At 36.8% G+C, this 22085-nt stretch overlaps 1 protein-coding gene across 21 annotated transcripts in view; it reads left to right on the forward strand.

The window, feature by feature from the left end:
- The window catches only part of LOC122576262 (cAMP-specific 3',5'-cyclic phosphodiesterase-like), a 357163-nt gene that overhangs the window by 283648 nt on the left and 51430 nt on the right, over positions 1–22085 (forward strand). For 2 of the 21 annotated variants that reach the window (XM_043746303.1, XM_043746305.1), the window contains one exon: positions 16839–17677. The exons of 16 other annotated variants lie outside the window; for them this stretch is intronic. In XM_043746303.1, the coding sequence (XP_043602238.1) occupies positions 17457–17677 (221 nt within the window). In that variant the 5' untranslated portion in view covers positions 16839–17456. Of the gene's footprint in view, positions 1–3799; positions 3935–3982; positions 4104–16830; positions 17678–22085 lie in introns of those variants that run through there. 3 more of the 21 variants (XM_043746302.1, XM_043746306.1, XM_043746304.1) reach the window with 3 other exon arrangements.

A 22085-nucleotide genomic window follows, 5' to 3' on the forward strand; every position in this document is an offset into this window, starting at 1 on the left:
ACAGGCTACGTTAAATTGCTGCTTTAATTTCCAATTATAAAGTAATTGTTCTTTCGAATAAATTCCGACGTTGTAATGCCCGTGGAGTGAGTAAATTATGGGGCAATTTATCGTACGAATTTTTTAGAATATTTCGGAAAGGAAAATCACATATTGATCAGAGTTAATTGTCGTACAATGAGAAGAATGAAAATCAATTTTCTGAAACATTCCAAATATAGTCGAGAGGATAGATGGCGTTGGATCGGTGATTTAATTCCAAATTATGACAGCAATGATTATACTTTGGATGAAATTTCGTCGAATGTTTGGAAATGAATAAGGTGGATAAATTAATGAGCGGAATTAACTGTTGCACAATAAGAAAAATGGAAATTAGTTTTGCGAAATATTGCAAACACAATGTACTGAATGACTATTAAGAAATATTACATTCTGATTTATGATGATTTATTCTTGCGATTTATTATTCTAATTTATGAGAAGATGAGGCTCGAGTTGATACAAAGTATAAATTATTTCGTGTTATTAAGTATTTCTTCAAATACATCTGTACATATCGAGTTATTGATTGTTGGATGGAAACGTTTTTTCAAGAAATTCCATGTTTTTATACATCCTGCTCGTTCCTCGCAGGCTATCGAGTGATCATCTACGTTTATCTTGGCGTCTGCTCGTCACGTTTTCTCGTACGAAGCTCGTTTATTCGTCTCCTTTACTTTTCCCATTTACAGAAAGCGGCGAACAAACGTAGAAGGTTGGTTTAGTGTCCGGTTTGAAATATCATCTTCCGTATTATCCGCCTTCGATTATTTTCGGCAATAATCGATAGTCTGTCTATAATTTTCCAATATTTTTTCTCGATTTATTCGCCAGCAGAAAGTCATCGACTTTGAACCGTATAATCCCAGCTTGAAATATTTCAACGTTAACACCGCGTTCTTCGAAACTTACATTCACGTTTCGCAACGAACTTCCTGCAATAAATTTCTTGCGATTTAGAATTTAAAGAGAGCTAGAAGAATATTTATTACGATTCGACAATTTTGTAGGAACATTTAGGACGAAAAGAAGGATTTGTATGAGTTAATTGGAAAATAGATTACTCTTTTCCTTTTTAGCGTAGAAAATAATTATCCTCGTTCTTTACACTCTCAAAGTAATCTGTTTTCCATATCCAATGGATCTAGCGTTAGAAACAGCTCGACGAATGAATAAACACTTTTTAACTAGCTTTAACGATCGATAATCGAACGTGAAAATAAATTCAACGTCATTTGCAACTTGCAAATTTTTATCTACTTTTTCTTTAGCGTCTTTGTGCCGTTTATGAGATGATTTTTTAAATTTAATTATTTATTTATTTCTGTTCCGTTTAGTATTCTACGAGGGACTTTAGGAACACTGGACCAGCCAGCAGATTTGATTTCCATGGCTTCAGTTCTGAAATCCAATTTCTCTCGTCGAAAATTGGTGTTTTTATACAGAGTTGATGTTTCTTGGTAAATCGAGGCTTTCCGAGGGATTCCCCCATTTCTGTCCCAAGAAGATTTCTTCTTCGCCCATTTCGCAGTATTTTTACGTTTTTTCGTCAGCTTCGTCCACTTTGCTGCTTTCACGATTTTCCCTAACTCTCTGAGAATTCCTCGTTACAATAATACGACACCATAGTGCACATACACTTGGCTTTTACTCTATTCTGTTTTATCTTCTTTCTCTACGACAACTTTCCTCCATATTTTACACGTCCTTGGAGACGAAACAGTTACGTCAAAAATAAGACCGCGATAAATGTTCATGTTCATGTTAAAAATGCTAACGAGAACTTGCTTATCGTTATATAGTATGAACTGTGATGGAAATTCTTCTAAAGTCCCTTGTAGAATAGTAAACGGAATAGAAACAAATAAATCTGATCGGCGGCACAAAAATGCTAAAGAAAAAGCGGATAAAAATTTGCCAGTTACAAATGACGTTGAATTTATTTTCACGTTCGATTATCGACCGTTAAAGGTAGTTAAAATATTCATTTTTGATAACTTTGTCTTTCGGACCTCGATAAATTACAGTGCAAGTTATTACGACGTTACCGTAGTCGCTATTGGAATCCCATCTCTAAAAGATTCATCCTATGTACATTTTAACACACATCACTGACGCCTACAGTCATACGATTCCATAATAAGAGTAGTCCAACATGTTCCTTTTCAATCGTTTCTTTCAAATTCCAACGAATCATAGTCCAACCATTTCGTTACTCTGGTCACTATAAAAAAGAAGAAAAACTTGTTTCTACGACATTAATACATAGCATAGTCTAAGACATGTCACCGAGACTTATAGTTACGTAGGATCCCATAATAAAAATCGTACAATATGTTCTTCTTCAATCGCTTCTTCTTTCAAATTCCAANCGAATCGTAGTCCAAACCATTTCGTTACTCTGGTCATTATAAAAAAGAAGAAAAGACATGTTTCTACGAGATTAATACATAGCATAGTCTAAGACATGTCACCGAGACTTATAGTTACGTAGGATCCCATAATAAAAATCGTACAATATGTTCTTCTTCAATCGCTTCTTCTTTCAAATTCCAACGAATCATAGTCCAAACCATTTCGTTACTCTGGTCATTATAAAAAAGAAGAAAAACACGTTTCTATGAGATTAATACATAGTATAGTCTAAGACATGTCACCGAGACTTATAGTTAGGATCCCATAATAAAAATCGTACAATGTGTTCTTCTTCAATCGCTTCTTCTTTCAAATTCCAACGAATCGTAGTCCAAACCATTTCGTTACTCTGGTCATTATAAAAAAGAAGAAAAACACGTTTCTATGAGATTAATACATAGTATAGTCTAAGACATGTCACCGAGACTTATAGTTACGTAGGATCCCATAATAAAAATCGTACAATATGTTCTTCTTCAATCGCTTCTTCTTTCAAATTCCAACGAATCGTAGTCCAAACCATTTCGTTACTCTGGTCATTATAAAAAAGAAGAAAAACACGTTTCTATGAGATTAATACATAGTATAATCTAAGACATGTCACCAAGACTTATAGTTAGGATTCCATAATAAAAGTAGTCCAACATGTTCCTTTTCAATCGCTTCTTCTTTCAAATTTCAACGAATCATAGTCCAACCATTTCGTTACTCTGATCATTATAAAAAAGAAGAAAAACACGTTTCTACGACATTAATACATAGCATAGTCTAAGGCATGTCACCGAAACTTACAGTTACAGTTAAATTGTCCAGCATGTTCATTTGCAACATGTTTCTTCCTTCAAGTTTCAACAAACCATGTACAAAGTTGTAGCGTTAGCGTAGTCATCGTGAAAAATTGGTCTGGAGAAGTTTGATACGCAGTCTCGAACGTGTACACGATACTGTAGCTTGTCGAGTAAAACCAGGAAGATAAAAAAGATTCCACGAGTAAAAGATCAAACGAAACCCAGCACCAAAGAGGTGGGAGAAAGAGGGACAGGCACAAGTGGAGGTTCGCGGCGCGCAAGTTTCCCGCGCAAATCGCGCCCCTTCCCCTAAGCCTGGCGGTGAAATCTCGGCGAAAGCAGATCAGCCTGGCCAGTTGGACGTCGCGACGAACACGAGGTATCCGACAACGTCAGTTCACCCAGCGTTCCCGTCACGTGAATCGAACGCTCCGTTTCCGCTTCCTGTGTACGCGTAACGCGCCTCGATACGACATTCGATTGACCGATCAAGCGCGTTCGATCGATCCGCGCCACGTACTGTCGTCCTTGAAACTGTCCCTGCTGCTTTGGATCGCGCGAACGACGCAGTTTCCAATTGATTTTCAACCGCCTTCCAAGCAACCTCGCGGTCATTCCGTGATCAACGAGCCTGACAGGGACACGGTTGATCGTGCAGCGAGGCTCGCTAACGTTCACGTTGCGTGATGGTGCGATCTTTTTCTTACGGTGGTGTTTTGGTTGGCACGTGTGAAAGATGAAGATGGGGGATTTCGGGGATTTTGGGATTTGGCAAATGGGTTTCTAACGCGATCTTTTCGATTTCCGAGGTCGTGTTACGTCGTATTTATGGGATTTGATAACGCGAACTGGATCTAGGTTTGAGGATTTTGTATCTTTTTTTTCCTTTTCTTTCTTCTTCTTCGTAGCAAGGATGAGAATGATGTTCTATGGCGGAATCGGGCATCGACAGAGATTGATCTTTAATTTGATTTTCAGTGACTTTGGAGTGTCGTATTTATGGAGTTTGATAATTTGGAGTTTGATATTTCAATTGGCAGATTCTTCGTTCTTTTGTTCGTAGAAAGAACGAGAATGGTTCGGTAGATCAAAGTTAGCAATTAGCGTAGTAGAGGAGATTGATTTTTCTTCTGGTTTTCGTGATTTCGAAGCTCTTGGTGACGATATATATGCATGATCGAAAAGATTCGGATAACGGAGATTGGATCTAGGTTATTCGAGAATCTCCAAGTTTCTTTTTATAAGAAACGTGGGAATGATTTTGTGGACCAAGCTACAAATATAGGTTTCTCATCTTTGGGATATTAAAAATTGTGTTACGCTATTTACAGGAGTTTGATGACGTGCACTGGATTTGCACTGTTTGAACAATTATTCAAAGAAATTTGATTCGATTTTTCTGCTTCTGAAGATTGTATCACGATATCTGTAGGAATAAATTTAGATTGTTCGAAGATCTGCAATTTTTCATACGAAGAATGAAGACGGTGTTGTATTTTGCAACGCATCGTCGCGTTATTTCAGAACGTTGAAATCGTTATTTATAAATTCAGCAGGCTATCTACAAATGTGCTATAGTTTATTTGGAATGATCTTTGGCGAACTATAATACCATCGACTATTTCTTCAAAATTAGCCCAGGTTTTTTCGTACCAATGATCATCGAGTATAAGATAATTATGAAAAAATTGGTCGAGAAACGATTAGAAAATTAACATTCAATGACATTAACATCCTGCAGGATATTATGCTACTACAGACATGAGAAATTTGATCGTCTGATAATTACCAATTGCAAATCCCTATTTGTAGAGATTGATCAGTCAATCAATCATGATTGGAGATGCTCTGTTTGTACAGACTGAATAGCGTAGATGTGAACGTAATATCGTTGGATCGACGTTTGACGAAATGTTAGGTTTACCGTTTTCAGAATTACCGAACGTATCCTAGGTCAGATCTCTTTCTGTATGTGAATCGATGAACGCTGTAACGATGGAATTTACTTTATATTCTCGCCAACCTGTACAATTAAATACATTCGTTAATTATCATTTCTTTCCGCTGGTAATATTTGGTAATTTAATATTTTCATCGACAAACGCGTCAATTGCACAATATTACGAAGAATATTCTATTCGATTGAATTAATTCACATTTATTGATTTAATCGAACGAATTCAAATTTTTGGAAAATGAGATATCCTTTGCTTCGCACGTTTCCTGATAACGTAATATTATTAAAAGTATTTCGTCATTTACTCTCACGTCTTATAGAATCGATACTCGATTTTCACTTTAAATGTCTTTTATTTACCTTTCTACGTATGCTCTCAGATGTCTTTCAAACATTACTATCGCTAACATAATGTTGGCGTTTCGTAACGGTGCTAGAAAAATTTCAAAACGCGGAACTATAACGCGCATAATACGTTCGTAAATGTATACGAGTGTTGCGACACTTTCTCGAATCTCTGTATCTAATACATCGATAAAATTCAGGTCGTGCAGCGTATCTACGTAGATGTTGGAAATGAAATTTTCAGTGAGAGGATTGGCCAATACCTGTTGGTAACGAAACGGCCATAGAGCAGAGTAGAATATCGTTGCTGGAAAAAAATACGCGAAACAATGGTCTAAATTCGAGGATTTTCGCAATAGTCAAACAGGTTTCATAAATATGCAACGATCGCGACCTGAAACAGCGTTGAATATTTATATACATATGCGTGGCGTTCATTCTTTCTTTCTCGTTCGAATTCGTATCAAATATGCATTCGCTGCACGCGCATTAACATTCATATCTGTCGTTACATAAATCGAGAAAGAGAGAGAGAGTGAGTGAGAGAGAATATAAAACTAGCTCTGCGTGAAGCGAGAAAATACAGCGAAAGGTTAAAAACATCGTTAAACGTACATAAATAATGAAAGGTATAACGCGCTGAGTTAAACTTTCGCAAAATTCGCACATTATGCAGCATTGAGAAAGATCGAACGTACAGTGGCTACAAACAGAATTTTTATGCGCATACTTAGTCTTCCATCAAGCGTTTTTTCTTCCTGTTGGTTTTGATTTGTGTATAAATTTAAAATTCAAGATACAAAGTCGCAATATCTGTTACACATTTTCCAATTTATTTAATTTATTACAATTGGTTCGAACTAATTGGCATTGTAAATGCAACAATGGCGATGTATAGTACGATAATGATATTGTAACGATACTATAATAGTATTCAATGATATAAATGTTAATTTTTGTAGCCACTATATACGCAGAATCGAAAAATAACGTCCCATTTCGATGGCTGGACATTGAAAGATGTTTCGCGTAGATTTCAAAGCTTTCAGGATTATTAAACAGAAATTTCGCAGAGTTTATGGGAATATGCGCTGTATTTTTGGAATTTCCGACGCGATTTGCGTAATAAATGCTTTCGCAGATGGCACGGATTTAATATCAAAGCTCTTTCGAATTATTCTAACCCAGTTCTCAATTTTTCCTGTAAATTCCACTGACGGAATTTGTTCTTTTTTTCTTTTTTTGTTATTTTATTCTATGCTTTCGAATGAATTTCAGATTTTATGAACTTTTTCACACAGCAATTTCGATGCTGTGAAAAGCTGTGACAAGCTTGCTGTTGAAATCGCTCCAATTTGGGCAAGATATCGTCCAGTTTCGTAAAACTGTACAAAGTTTCGTAAAAGTTAGTCGCATCGTCTTTAAAATAGCGCACAAGTTTTTATAATTGCGCGAAACTCTGAATATCTCGTTGAAATTGTGCAAAATCTGACACAATGTCGTCAATTTTCACACAAATCGAGGAAATGAAGCGCGCGCGCGCGCGTGTGTGTGTGAAATTCTACGTAATCTTGAAACATTTGGCACGACGCCGCAAAATTTTCTAGCTATTTCTCTGAATTTCTATGAACTTTTACGAAATTTTAAGAAAATCCTCGAAATTTGAGTAAATTTGTAATTTTTCTAAAATTCGACAAATTTCTGCAAAATATTCAGACATCTCATATCTTGACGAGATTCTACAGATTCCTATAAAATTTGAAGTAATTTCGCAAAATCCCGCCAGCTTTTCTACTTTCATAAAATTCTATGAACTTCGACAGAATTTCCCCGAAATTCTGTGCGTAATTTCACAAAGTGGTGGCAAGGTAATCAAACTTCAGAGGCAGATATTGCCAAATTCCGTGAAAATCTCCCACTATTTCATCTAGTTTCGTGCAATTACATCCGACTTTTCCCCGACATTCCAAGAAGTCCACGAAAATTCTGTGTCATCTGCGTTAAAGCATTCCAACGGGCTCGATCTCGATTGATCGTCGGAACGCGGATACGAGTCCTGGTGCTTTATGGTCGCACGACTGGTTAGACCGGGTCGTCAATTGCGGCCGAAATTAATCGACGGCCATGGAATCCGTGTACGTTGGTGAAAATGTCGTAACGTAGCTGTCGACTGCATCAGCTTCGATACGTTGCGAAATTCGCGTGGCTACTTCGATATAATTACACTTCGCGGCTCTTCTTGTGTGATTTCCGGCTTCGCGAGTCAAATATAATTCGCAACTGGTCCTTTCGAGCAGGAAACTCATTTTTCTTCGAGATTTCCGTAACTTTCGTGGCATTTTTCATCGAGCAGCGTTTTCGATGAGCTCTTTAACGAACCTTTTCGAAATTCTTCTTTCCTTTCAATGAATTTTTCAGAGTTTGTTAATATCTTGCGATTTCGACGTTCATTTTCGGATTGGCTTGAAATTTGATTAACATAATAACAGCAGTCCGGTCCCACTACCGTGCTAATAATGAAATTTCAAAATGTTTTATGTAACGCAGAAAATATGGACATAAACGTTGTCCATGTGTAACTGTCCAAATATTGTTGCACGGTGAAATTCAGGTATCGCGCGTCACAGTAGGTCATGAAAATAAATGAGAGGAGCAGAGATGTACCGGGCTATTGAATGCTATTGGATTATTAAATTACTGGTGCTGATGAACGGGAAGGGGGAATTTTATTAGATTGCGAAATCGTGCGACAGAGTTGCTGATTTACGCGAGTATCTTTCCTTAAATTGCTGAATTAATTGCGATCGACTATGGATAAACGAAGAATTAAACGGACCAAGTGTCACGAAATCGGCATATATTTTAAACTGCTTCGTTTCTTTTCTATTGCAAAGGACGAAACTCGGAAATTTAATATATTCGATAATGATATCTCGAATTTCATTTATGAGCATAGAGATAATTGCTGACGAGCGAAAATGATTTCAGGAAAAGTATTATCGAGATCGATCGATAAATAAGAGGAAGTTGGTTGGGAATTATTTTTGATCGGCGCAAGTGGAAAAATATATTCGTACCGTGCACTTTTCGGTAGCTCGAATTTATCACGATAAAGCAAAATTACGTTGGCGTACTGACCAGAAAAGCACGCGTGTTAAACTACAAAAAGCAATGAAAAATTCGTGTAGAATCGTGCTCGTTTGTCAATGTTGCCCCGATTCTCGGTTTCCTTAGGAATATATGAACAATACATACGATTTCTTTCTCTTTCATAGCAGTAGACGAAAAACGTTTCGTCACCGGCCTAATTTTCATTGCAACGGGTCGATATTTTTCGAGTGTTCAAGAAACGTATAAGTTTAATTGCAAAGTGAATTCTAAAACAATGCCGAAGTCAAACGAAAATACAATTTCGCGAAAAGTAGCAAATATGTTACGATCTTTGCGCTACGATTATCGATGTTTTGGAAAGATCGAGCAAAAGTACAATTTTGCTGAAACGTTTAAAAATTGCCATCTCACAAAACAAGGTGAAACGTACAAATTATATCTTTTTCACGACAAATAATTATTCGTCTCTCTTGCCTCGTAAGAAGAGGGAAAAATAAGAAGGACAACGATCGTATGAGACAGTTCGATTTTAAATATTTCAGGAGAACAGTAGCTTCGATCGAATACACGAAGCTTCACGGCGAAGATGGTGATGAAATTGGTATAGGAACAGGTTTCAGTATCTCGAAGCATTATCATTATCAGCCTGTGTTCAGAGCACTCTTGCGGTACTCGAATCCCCCTAATCTCTCGCTCCCCTATCAGATTTATCGTGCGTTAGGCGAGTCGTTTATCGGTCGACCGTGGCGTCAACTTAATGACAACGTCGTGTTTCGTCACTGTTCCCGGCTTCGATGTTCTCACGACTGACCATAGCAGTTCGTCGTTAAGTTGATTCGTGAGTCATTTCACTTAACGGCGGAGTTACAATTTTTCTTAATTAATTAAGTGTTTGAACGAGTGCTCCAATGAAGTTTCAAACGAACTTGTCAACCGGTTTGTTCCGTCTATTCTGCTACAGTTTTATGTAATTTATCGACTTTGAATCTTTCTCGCTCAGCTTTATGTTGAGCGGAACGTTTATTAAAATAGCGATTGAATTTTCCAACGAGGCTTTCGAGCAACCTGGTTTCTCGGTGTACGTTCCATTGAATTCTTCAGCGAACGGTGAATCTTCGCCATAGTCTTCGGACAAATCGCGGATTGGTGTGTTTGTTTAAGTCGTTGGTAAATCGTGGCTTGGAAATTCTGTCGAATTTTGCGGCACAATTTTACAAAATTCTACAAATTTCGCGAAACTCTGCAAGATTGCTGCGAATCAAGAAAAATTCCGCGGAATTTGTGGAAATTCGGCGAGATTCGATTTATCGCGCGTCCCTTATTTCTCTTTACAAAATTCCAAGAAATCGTCCCACCAATTTTCCACCAAATTTTTGCTCCCAATCGTTTCCCCAGCAAATATTTCCGCGGAAGTAACTAACGAGTTGATCGATGGATCCATTTTGTAAGTACGCGATGGCTGATACGAGCCATTGAATCGGATTAAAGGATAATCGAACTGTCGAAACTTTGGAACTGCTTCTCTGGTGTTTAAACGGAAAACGCCGATACGCAAGTTTGACCTAATTTTCTATAACAAAATGTGTCCGCTTGACGAGAGATGGCAAAGTGAGAAGGATGATGTAAGAGAAGCTTATGGTTTCAACTACGGACAGTCTAAGCGAATACTCGAAACGGGACTTTCGATAGATTTACGCGATTCCATTTGAAATTAACTCGAGGAAAGATCGAACGTTTCCTCAAATTTATTTCGTGATATTAGATACGACGTTAGAGTAGATTATTGTGATATCGTTATATTATTAAATTATTACTATATATTTTATTTCAGCATATAACGTTTTAATGGTAATTTAATGCAGAAAGGAGGAAATTTGGCATTTTTTTAAATTTCTTGCATACTCGTATGATATTTTAGCTAGATAGACGAGCGAAACGTTATCAGAATGGTTAAGGTTAAGAGCTGATATCGGCGAGATTTCGGCGCGTGCACGTTTATCGTATCTTGGCATACTTGAGCTTCGTATTTAAAAGATAGATTTCGTATCATTTTGTCAGATAAAAATTGTGAAATTACGAATTAATTCGTTTTTTTTTTCTGGACTCGATATTCGACGAGAAAAAATTTGTAACACGTCGAGAGGGAAATTTGGAAATTTTGGAAATTTAAGAATTGACCAGTTTGATGATTCAACGACTTAATTATTTATTAGCTGGATGGTTGGAAATGTCAGAAAAATGATGCCTGCTCTTGGACTATTGTACATTTTGTATATACTTGATTTTTCATGGTATTTCAATTTTCTTTCGCGAACATAACAAATATTCGAATATAATATTCGTTCAAGTATCATTTGTGGACAATGAGAATTCTATGTTAGATAAATTTTCGAAGCTCTGGCTGGCCACGAAATACTAATAGATCACGCTCATTATGTAATTCTAGTTGGCGGCGATATAACTTCACAAAGCACCTGACCCACTGTTGCTTCCTACTACATACTTGTTGGCAATTCCTAAGTAAATATCTGAGAAAATATCGCTTCCGTTTCTCGAATTAGAATTTTACCTAATTTCTGAATTTCATTAGCTCTTCCCTAATTTAGAAACGGCAATATTTTATTTACTACATTTCCTACATAATTGTGACCATAATTGTGACAGTTAAATAATTATTTATACATCAAATTTCCTTTGCTATAATTACTATCCATTTTACTATCGATACCAATAACTATACCTATCCCTATATCTATTGCAAGAATAAAATTAATTTTATCGGTCATCGTAACGTCAGTGAAAATATCTCGCAAAATTCCAGAACATCTCGTCGATGCACACCAATTGACACAAAATTACACGGTGAATTTCTTTTCGTTATACCTATTTTACACTAGTTAAACAGAAAAAAGACTGTCGCAGAGCCATTTCATTCATTTAAATTCGTTCGATTCGTTTCGTTGATTGAAAAGAGAAAAAGAAAAAGAAAAATGGATCGAGAAGTATGATTATGAGTGTCGTGTACCTCTGAATAATCGGAAATAGGTTTAAACGCGTTTGTAGACCGATATCGAACGATCGTTCGAAAAATAATCTGACAAGATTCCTCTTGAATTACGTCAATGCTGAGAAAGGTCAACCTTCTCTTGTTCTTTCCCTGGTTTCCCTTGGATGCAGAAAGAAACGCGTTACGAGATGATTTTGTAATCGAAGGAACCGTAGCGGAAGCCTCGATTCCTTTTTACTGGCGATCCAGCAACCGGCTCCTCGAGGACAACCGATTGCGTTACGAATTCCTTACGTAAAGAATTTCGTGGACAATCCTTGAAACGTATTAAGATTATTAAGGTTTTTTATTTCATTCCGAAATTTATCAGTCGTGTCTTATTTGCTATTTAATTATCGCCGCGAATAGCTCGATTTATTTGCTTCGAGTTTCTGGAGAGTTGACACTTTCTTGGATGCAAATACGATAATATTTAATAATCAATTACCGATACTCACAGAATTCTTTTCCGCGAGAAAACAGAGGAAGGAAAAAAAAAGGGATTTTGTAGGAAAAATTGGTAACAATGTACGGACAGATATAACGAGAGTTATCTTTGTGGAGGAAATCGACAGATTTATTGGACGAAAGGTAAATGCATTTTTGATGACTGAGCAATTTCGGGTATTTTGATGGATAGCTATAAAAAGCCGAAGGAAAATAGAAGACGATTTTAGGGGAAATTGATAACTTCTATGGAGGAATAAATGTAAATAAATATTTGCGAGGAAAAAAAACTGATAGAAATTAATGGATTGTAAAGGTTCGATGAAAATAGATTGGAACTGTTTGATAAATAGTTGAGAAGGAGGGAAAATAAACAACAGACTAAAGACAATAGAAAAATAGAAAAACGGTGTTGTTTTAGTTTCCATTATTCCGTTTGAAAAGGCTCTTGTAATCTTCGGGTAGTTAAATCAGAATTGTTTAAAAAACGACGTTTCTTATGTATTTCTACAAACATACACATCTGTTTTCCGAGTAAGATTGACGGATATTAATTGAACGTCGTGCTGTTGAAACCGATTGAAAAGGCTATTGAAAATTTCCTACTCTTTGATCGTAAACATCACGTTCGATGGAAGTAAAACATTTTCACTTTAATTTGCTCGCTTTATCCCGACCTCTTTATAAAAATTCAACGTATTGCTCTTTCCCATTTTTACGTTCTCTCATAAATAAAAGTGAAACATTTCCACTTTAATTTATTCGCTCTATCTCGACCTCTCCGATTCCATGAAAATTACCGCGCGTGTAATAATTCGATTAATTACTCCCTTTCATTTTTATCTTCTTTCATAAATTTCGAAATGCTCGCGCGTGTTCAATCTGTCTATTGAAAGGGCCAAGCGTTTTATCCGTTAGCCGTTCACACCGCGCGAAATTTCCATGAAAATAGACGCGTACTGCACGTACAACACATACACACGAATTCACAGACCACTGAATTGACGGTATCCAACGGAGCTTCGATCATTGAAATCACTGTATCGTGCAGTTCCATATAGACGATGCTGTTGAAAAGTTTATAGACAGATTTTTCATAGAAATAGCTGCGTACGTGTACAGATATCTGTGGAGTTTGCTTTTATTAACGTGGATTGTTTATAACGATAACTTTTTTTTTATTGTAACGAAATTTCCATTTATTCGGAATCGTCTATATTTTATTTTTTTTTTTTTTTTCGTTGCTGAAAGAAAAATGATAAAAATTGCATGTGAATCTTCTTAAGGACGTACGAATCGAACGTAAATTAAATTTGCATACGACAAATAAATATACAATAAGTCGAAGAATGAAAATGTTGTTATTCGATGTTAAAAATTCTTTGATCCATCGATCGATGATTCCATGTTTACGCGAATTCGTTGCTTACGCTGGCTTCTATTCTCGATTTATTTTTTTCACATCGAAATTCCACTCGAAACATCTTCGAAAACAAATGCACCGGGTAACATCGTTGAATACCGGTTTTCCTTGGCCATCGCAAGTTAATTTTATCGTATGTGAAACCAGTTGCTGGAATGCGTTGTATATTGTTGTCTGTTTACGTGTACATTTCCGACAGTTTGATAAAAAAGTATCGACCAGCTCGAGACCATCGGCTGGTTAACTTTAGCAGGCTATTGTAGATGAAATTAAGCCTGCGTGCATTATCGAAGAAGCAAGGAATTAATGTTCATTTCGTTATTGTTGTACGCGTCCATCGTGTCCTATTTTAAATTCGTTTTGCGAAATTGTATTCATATGTTACAATCACCCGTTATATTTTCCAATTCCTTTCCAACGAGAGAAATTCTCTAATCGAATACAATTTTCGGGAATACGAAACTTTATTCAGAAATAATATAAATCTCAGGGAATCTGCTATTTTACAACAACTAACTTACGATAACTTCATTTATGAGAAACTTCAATCTACAGAAACGCTCGTAATTTACATAACGTTTCAATTTTCCACTCGCCACCCCATTTTACCCGGAAAAACTTTACGCCATCCGCGTTACATGGAGAAAACAGTACGTAAATGTGAATTTGCGTAAACATCGGCAGTTTAATAAGAACTGTTCAAAGTATATAGTGAGTTGCAACACACCTTAAATGCGTGAACATGCATAAGTCCAACCAGTGATACTTTCTTCCACGTAACAAATACAATATTCCGTATCGTAATGGAATCAAACGTAATCAAAGTTTGGTCAAACTATCTGTTCGACTGTCTGTACGGCGAGAGCTCTGTTTTGAATTCGAAATAAGCCAGAACAAAGAAAGTTTGTCCCTTCGTATAATACGAACGCCGCGCGCGATATTTCTCGGCTTCTCCGGTTTCAACGAAACGCGCAGCTCCCGCCGAGAATACGATACTCTTCTGCGTCGTTGTTACACGTCACAGAACTACGGAAGCTTTGACATTCGTTGCAGAATATCAGAGTGGCATTTACGACACAACAAAGTGGAATCTTCTCTTCGAACGTTTCTAAATTGTAAACGCAACTTCGATTTTCTGCTTATTCAACGGTATTTAAATTTATTATCAACTCCGTGGATATATCGCAAGGAAGAAAAAACAAATTCCGCCTTCAAACTTTCATCGTACTTTTAATTTCCCATTTCGATTTCATTTACTGCTTCGTCTTAACTTTTTATTTCCCAAATTCTTCGCAGCAAAGTTTTAACTCACCGTTGGTGCGCCATAATCATTTCTTTGAAACCTTCTCCCCGATTTCTTTTTAGGAAGAGTATCTCATCGTTGAAATTGACGATTTACAAGGCAGTTTGTTTAACTTAGAAGCTGAAAATTCTCGATTCATCGCAGACAATATGCGAACGTATTTCGTTTTCAAAATTGCTACTTGCATGGCGAAGGACCTTCGTTAAATTTAGCAATCGAAAGCTGGCGAATGACAACGTTTCGATTTAGTATCGCAGCATCGTTTGAGAGATAACGAGACGCTTTGCCAACAAAGCTTTGGATTAATTAGTTTCATTTAGTCAAACTGTCCCAGTTAGCTGAACAGGCCGCTGCTGCAAAATTGTCTCGTTGTTCAGTAACGAATAAATATCTAATTAAAAATCATAGAAAAATCTGACAGATATACATACGGAAGAAAATTAATTTTCGTTGCGTCAAATTGACGGAGTTATCGTCGTAACATTAAACGTATCGAACGAATTGTTTGTAACTTCAACTATCGTAAAAGATAATAATTCTTAAAGGTTTCAGCAACAAATCCCAATTTTCTTTGTATATTTTTAACACTCTTAAGGTTATCGTAGGAGATAAAAATTCCTAAGGCTTTTAAGAATCTTCCGAAGATTCCCAAAGTTCGTTTAGCTCTTCACAAGTATCGTCATATTTACGAATGGATATCAAGTACACAAGTAGCAACATATAAATAAAAGGAGAAGGCAAGAAGGAAGATAACTGGTTCGTTAGAATCGCGTTTTGATAGCAAAAAAAACAGCAGTCAAACTATCTCTCTCATAAATCATAAATATGTGGATACAATGAATAAACAACGAAGAGGAAAGAGATACGTTGCTTTGCGTAAAACGCGACTTGATAGCGGCAAAGGGGACTAAATTGCCTCGTTTCCATAGAAGTGGAGCGGGCGGATGATTTCCAAATGACGGCAATTTCATTGACAATGTGAAATTCAGAAGACACGCAATTTGTAGAAGCGCCGCGGCGCCCGCTCGTCTTTTCAACAGACTGGCTTTTGAAATTCAATCGTTCTAACGAAGTCTCTGCGTGAGTAAACAAAAATTCAAGCTGCTCCTCGTTTGCTACCTCCAGCCTGAATAACGAGAAGATGATTGAACCTGATTTCGTTTCAGCGTTTGTTCCACCTTTCTTTTCTCTTCCTTCAACTGTTCCGTATTTGGTCTTCATTCGATGTATCAATGATGTTCTGTCTGGTCCGCAATTCTTGCCAAGTTTCGATCGTCACAAGTTTGCTGTTTAGGAAACGGTATCCTGCGGGATTGAAAACCTTTCTTGATCGTCGTCGTGCTGATGATGGGCAAGTTTTAGTCCTGATCGAGCAAACTTTGGTTTCCAGTCGATTAAAGGAGTTTAGAGGTCAGCTAGTTCTTAGCAACTGCAGGAAATGTAGGTGTTTCTATGGTTTGTCCGATGGCCATTTTATGGGTTTTGTAGATACAGCGTGGTATGTCCTCGTTAAAGGAAGATTCTGATAGTTTTGCTAAAAACATGTCCGGTTCGGCAATTTTCAATAAATAAGCTTTAAACAGTAAGATCTTCTTCAGAGGAAGCAACGCTAAAAATTGCTTTAGTTTTCTTTAAAAGAGCGAGGAATATGCTTCTGCTAAAAAGTTAGAATGCCACGGTCGCCGTAAGAGTTCATATTTCACTGATATTTAGTTTCAACAAGAATTCCATAGTTAGATTGCTTCAGTTTTCTTTAAAAAAAGAAACACGCCTCTACTGAAAAGTTAGGGTGCTAAAAGTTGCCGTAACAGCTCATTTCTTGCGAATAAACAATCTTAGCTAGGAAGTAGAACTGAAACTTCACTTTCAGTCTTAGTTCTCTGGCCAGTAGTTCTATAGGATTTAAAATAACATTGGGGTGCGAAAATAAAAAGTGCCTATTTTCATACCTTTCGTACCAGGTGTTTCGACATCTTGAGAATTACTACGATTCAGACAATTCAGTGATATTCTCTGTGAGAACCGTGTCTGTGAAAGTGCATGGTCAACCATGAATCGTGAATGACGTGTCAAGTGAATTTAAAAGGACATCTACGAAATAAAAGTTCGATCAACAAGTGCATCACCACACAGGCCTCGCTGTAAAGTGTTCTTCGCAGACTTTGCAATACAAATAATTCCCCAATCGAATAACTAAAAAGGGGAATCGAGAATAGGAACACATCAAAACAAATCTATATAACACGCTAAACCTTAACCTAACTTTACGTGCCAAAACCGACTGTGTCTTTTAATTCAGCCACAGTAATCGGACTGTGTGTCTCCTAACGATCCCATAATCGTTTCAACTCATTGTACCTCAAGAACGAAAGCTCGCACAGTTAAAGACACCTAACGAAGAGCCAAGATTTACATCCATGAGGACGTACATCGCCTAATTATACCGCTTCAATCATCCTATAACCACTTGCTGAAGCGACTGTAAGACTATTTACCACCTGCAATGATCCAAAACGGAAGAGACCCAGCGGACAACGAGTTGATATGTGGTTGAAGGCGCACAGCAAAAGGATCTAACGATGTCTGGGTCTAGTGGAGGCTTAATGGACTCCCCGACGTCCACTGGCGGCCTAAAAAGATGCGGCGGTGGAATGAGTTCCCCGTCCCTGGCCGGTGGAGGGGTTATAACGATGTCTGCAGGGCTTCCTCGCACTCGATCTGCTTGCGCTCTCCGGATGCGACCGTCCAGGAAGGCTGTGTTCTGGGAACAGTGCCTCGAGTCATCGCCCAAAAGAGACTTGTAAGTGGACGATGATTATCACAGCTGCTAACCTGTCGAATCGAGATCGATGTTCGGATTAGAAGCTTCTAGAGACACTCTAGAGACTTTCTAGAATCTACGTAAATAGCTGTTGATGAGCAGACTGTGGATTCTAGGGACTTTATGGGGGCTTTCTAGAGACTGGGTAAATCACCGCTGATGAGTAGATTTTTGGTGCTAGGGACTTTCAGAAGACTCTCTAGAGTCGATGTAAAGTCGATTTTTACACATTTATGGAAAATTCGAAGGTGCGCAACGGTATATCCACATTGTATTGAAGTATACAAAATATTAAAAATATACTACTTAATAGTACGGATATAACTAGTTACTATCGCGTATCGAGGATTTTAATGCTATTCATACTATTGAATAGTGTAAGCACGAGGAAGTTGGGGAAATTGTTGAATATGGTTTGGAAATTTTTGTCGCTAATATACTGTTGGCAGATTAGACGTGCTTAGCCTTTGAGATTATGTACGTTAGGAAACTGAGTTTAGAGACTGTAATGGCAGAACTAATATTATTAATTTTCTTGCAGTACATGAGGCATTTAAGCTTTGAAAGGATTTAGCCGATGATGGGCGAAAGAGGATGAGATAAATTATAAATTTGTTGATTATCGAGATTTATTATTCAGCCGGTAGAGTTTAGTTCTCTGAAAGATTCCGTTGTAGAAAATTTAGCCTATAGGTTATTATAAATAAGCTAAAGTGCTTACTAGGAAGTTTTCTTTCTAGGAATTTAATCTAGGGACTTTGCAAAGTGTAGTAAGTTCTAGGAAAATGAACTAGGCAATGTTACTGTCTATGAATTAATATTACTAATCGAATACTTGACACGAAACGCAATTCAAAATAATCTCTAAATAGACAAATCTATAGAAATGCTAAAAAAAAATCACGAAATTGATCGACTTACGATCCTGCCAAAAACCTGATTGTGTGCAAATGAATGAATCGAGATTGGGAAAATGAATGTCTCAATGTGAACAAAACGATTGAAACAGTCGTAAAAATGAGACGCAATTCAAGAAGATTTTTCAAAGAACACACTTAGGTAAAGGTTGCGAGTTATCTATGAGGATTTACTATATTTTCTCGGATCCATTCGTTGATCCAGATTAAGGCACATAGATCGATCAATATCGGAAACGTTTATTTATCGATCATCGAAAGTTAACGTAACGAAGGCGCGATCGACTTTTCGCGAATTAATTGCTTTATAATTCGCATTAACTCGCGGATAACGAGCCACTGATGAACGATCGTTGGAAGACGATTAAACTTGATCCAATTTTGATCAACGACTCTTGAAGGCTGATTGGATTATAATTGACGCTAATTTTTCATCGAAAATGTTACAAACGATATTCACACGAAGTTTACTCGATTAGATAAATCGATAATCCCGCGGTGATAAAGATACTCGATTTCTCGCGATCATAATCGCTGTTATCTTAACAGATATTTTGGAAAGCACGAGTTAAATGTAATTTTATGGTATAAAACAACACGTTTATATTATGTAAGACTTATCGATTAAGATGTTATCTTTAAATCTTCGAGTTGTATTTTTTCATACTTTTTAAATAACAGCATAATTTTTTCGACGAAAAACACACCCAGGATCGGATCCAAAATATTCGAAATTACGTAAAAACGGATTGAAATAATTGGCTAACGTTCAAAGAATCGATTCACGAATGCTTACTAGTCGCTCGACTATCGGACTGATGTATCTGCATAATGAATCAGGCGAATGACTGTCACGTATGATACATAAATCTGCGCGTTGGAAGTAAGCCAGAACCTCATTCAGATTTGCATGATCTTGCCTTTCTAAATCTGTTTCGTTTCCGTTCGTTTGCAAAATAAATAAATTCAAAATATGAAAACAATTCTGTAAATATTTCTACATCGCCTAAATTATCAGTTTTCTACGATATTCTTAGCGCAATAAAATCGATAAATTTCTGCAAAGTCAAATTTTAATCAATTTCGAACGCATAGTGGCGATCGATGATTTAAACAATTTCATTCGAATACAGTTTAATCTTAGGAAAAGTCTTCCCCGTCATTTGTCCTGAATGAAATGGAAATTGCGACTGATTCGTTAATCACGCTTCCATTAAAACCAGCTTCACCGTGCAATCGAATTATTGTCTTCGATTAATCAAACGCTATCATTCGAAAACGAGATTTTCACCTGCGCAGAATTAAAACCAGGTTGAATTCTTTTATCACTACAACTCTGATTTGAAAGATGAGGACAGTGCATAATTGAGATGAAATGATATTCTCATTTCTCGTTCTCTCCATCAGTCGAATATAAGATAACAATTTTTTGAATCACCTTGATTTTGAAAAATATATTTAAAATATTTTTCAAAATTCTATATAATACTTTTCACCGATTCTATTTATGTCGACACGATCATTAAAATATATTTATACATTTATTCTAAAACAATTTACACAATTTACTATGCATTCATTTATTTTATTTCGAAACGAAATTTCGATTTACCTTAAATTAATTACAAAGGTGAAGAGAATTGTTCGAAGCTTACGTAACGGAACAGCGTGGCCCGTCCGTCGATCGTATCCCAGATTTCCTAGATTCGAATCAGAAAGTAATTACCTCGCCGATCTAGTGAGACAACATCGACAAATTATACGTCACTCAGAAGGGAAGAAAAAAAAATTGCAATGCAAAGATAGCGATTATCTTTTGCAGAAAAATAATAATACAAATATTCACGCATGAAGAGTACTCTACGTAACGCAATATGTATATGTATATATAAAGTATTTTTGAAAATAATTGCAATTACAGTGTGAAGTATTTTTATGTAACGTATACCGAAGAAAAATTTATTTTTCAATTTTTCTCTCTTGATTTTAATTTTTATTTCGAAATTCTTAGAACAAGAATTTCCTACATGGAAAATAAACTGCTGTAAACAGTTTTAATTAGAGATTCACAAGGAAAATGAAGATAGAAAAGACGCTGCAAGCGTCCAGGTGTGGTTCACTATGAAACATGCCTTTTTATAGGGTGACCCAGTTGAGATTCTTTTTAAAAAAAAAACGATTTTTTCTTTTGCCCTTTTTTCGGCACTTTGCTGCTTCCTGCTCTCTCTCTCTCTCTCTCTCTCTCTCTCTCTTGTTTCTCATCGCCCACATTTTTTGCTTCTGACCTCTTCTTCTATATTTCTTGTTTTGAAAATGTGGCCGCCCTCGAAATTTCACTCCTTTCTAAATTTCCAGCGTTTACGGGACAAGTAAAATAAAAATATAGGATGGATGAAAAATGGTTTTGGGCGTGAACAAAGAAGAAATATTTTTTGAAAAGAAAATATCAGAGGAGGTGGATAATATGGACAAATACAATTTATCAGTTTTTAATATCTAAGAAACAGGTATCTCTAATTATTTATTATGATAATACTTTAAGAATTTCATGCGCGGTATATACGGATTTTATTTTTTAATATATCCATGTATAGCGAAAAATGGATCAAAAATGTATAAACACGCATATGTATGCGTTTAAATTCAAACAGCATCTCCCACTGTAAAAATGTTCATTCTAAAATTTCCACTGCACAACAAGCTCGCAACCTAAGAGTAACCTTTTAACAAGAAGAAACCCAAAACCAGCAAATTCAAAAAGTTATAAAACTTTGGGGATATGTAGAGGATATATAGATACGTATTACGCACTCTGTTCCGCTGCCCAAATTCACTCTAAGTAGGCGAAATTGACCCTCGAATATCCGGCTGTAACATTGATAAATTCTCTACCAAACGAGAGTAATAATTAAAAGAAGTAACTTTTGCCTGAGAACTTTTCCCCCATTTATTACAGGCAGCGAGTTACGACACGAAATGGGAAAATGGCTGGATCTTCAGGGATCTGTTTCATCCCCTTGGAGGAAATTTGCTCGGCAAAAGAAAATTGCGTAATACATGCCTATATATCTATCCTCTACAGATCCCTAAAGTTTCATAACGTTCGGGGACCTTTCCTCGTAATTAAAAAACAAAGTTGCAGAGAGAAACTAGTCAGAATGCAGGGGAAGCTAGATAAAATATTTACAGCGATCTAATCCAAGCTAACCTCTGCTAGCTTCTGTCCGGCATTTACAAACATCAAAAATCGTTTCTGTGGGAAAGGCACGACCGGTATTTACCATGTTGAGTAGTCGTGGCACGCGTTGACCCAGAAACCATCCCCTGGGCTCATCAATTTCGCGAGCCTGGCACCGATTCAGCCGCTCGAATCGAATAAATACGGATAAGCCTGGGGATTCTTGCCACGGATCCAGGCGTTTCTGGTCTACTTTTAATGGCCAGCTTCGAAAAACCCAAACAGCAGGCCG

The sequence above is a fragment of the Bombus pyrosoma genome, linkage group LG16 (genome assembly GCF_014825855.1).
Source record: "Bombus pyrosoma isolate SC7728 linkage group LG16, ASM1482585v1, whole genome shotgun sequence".
In the NCBI taxonomy this organism is placed as follows: Eukaryota; Metazoa; Arthropoda; class Insecta; order Hymenoptera; family Apidae; genus Bombus; species Bombus pyrosoma.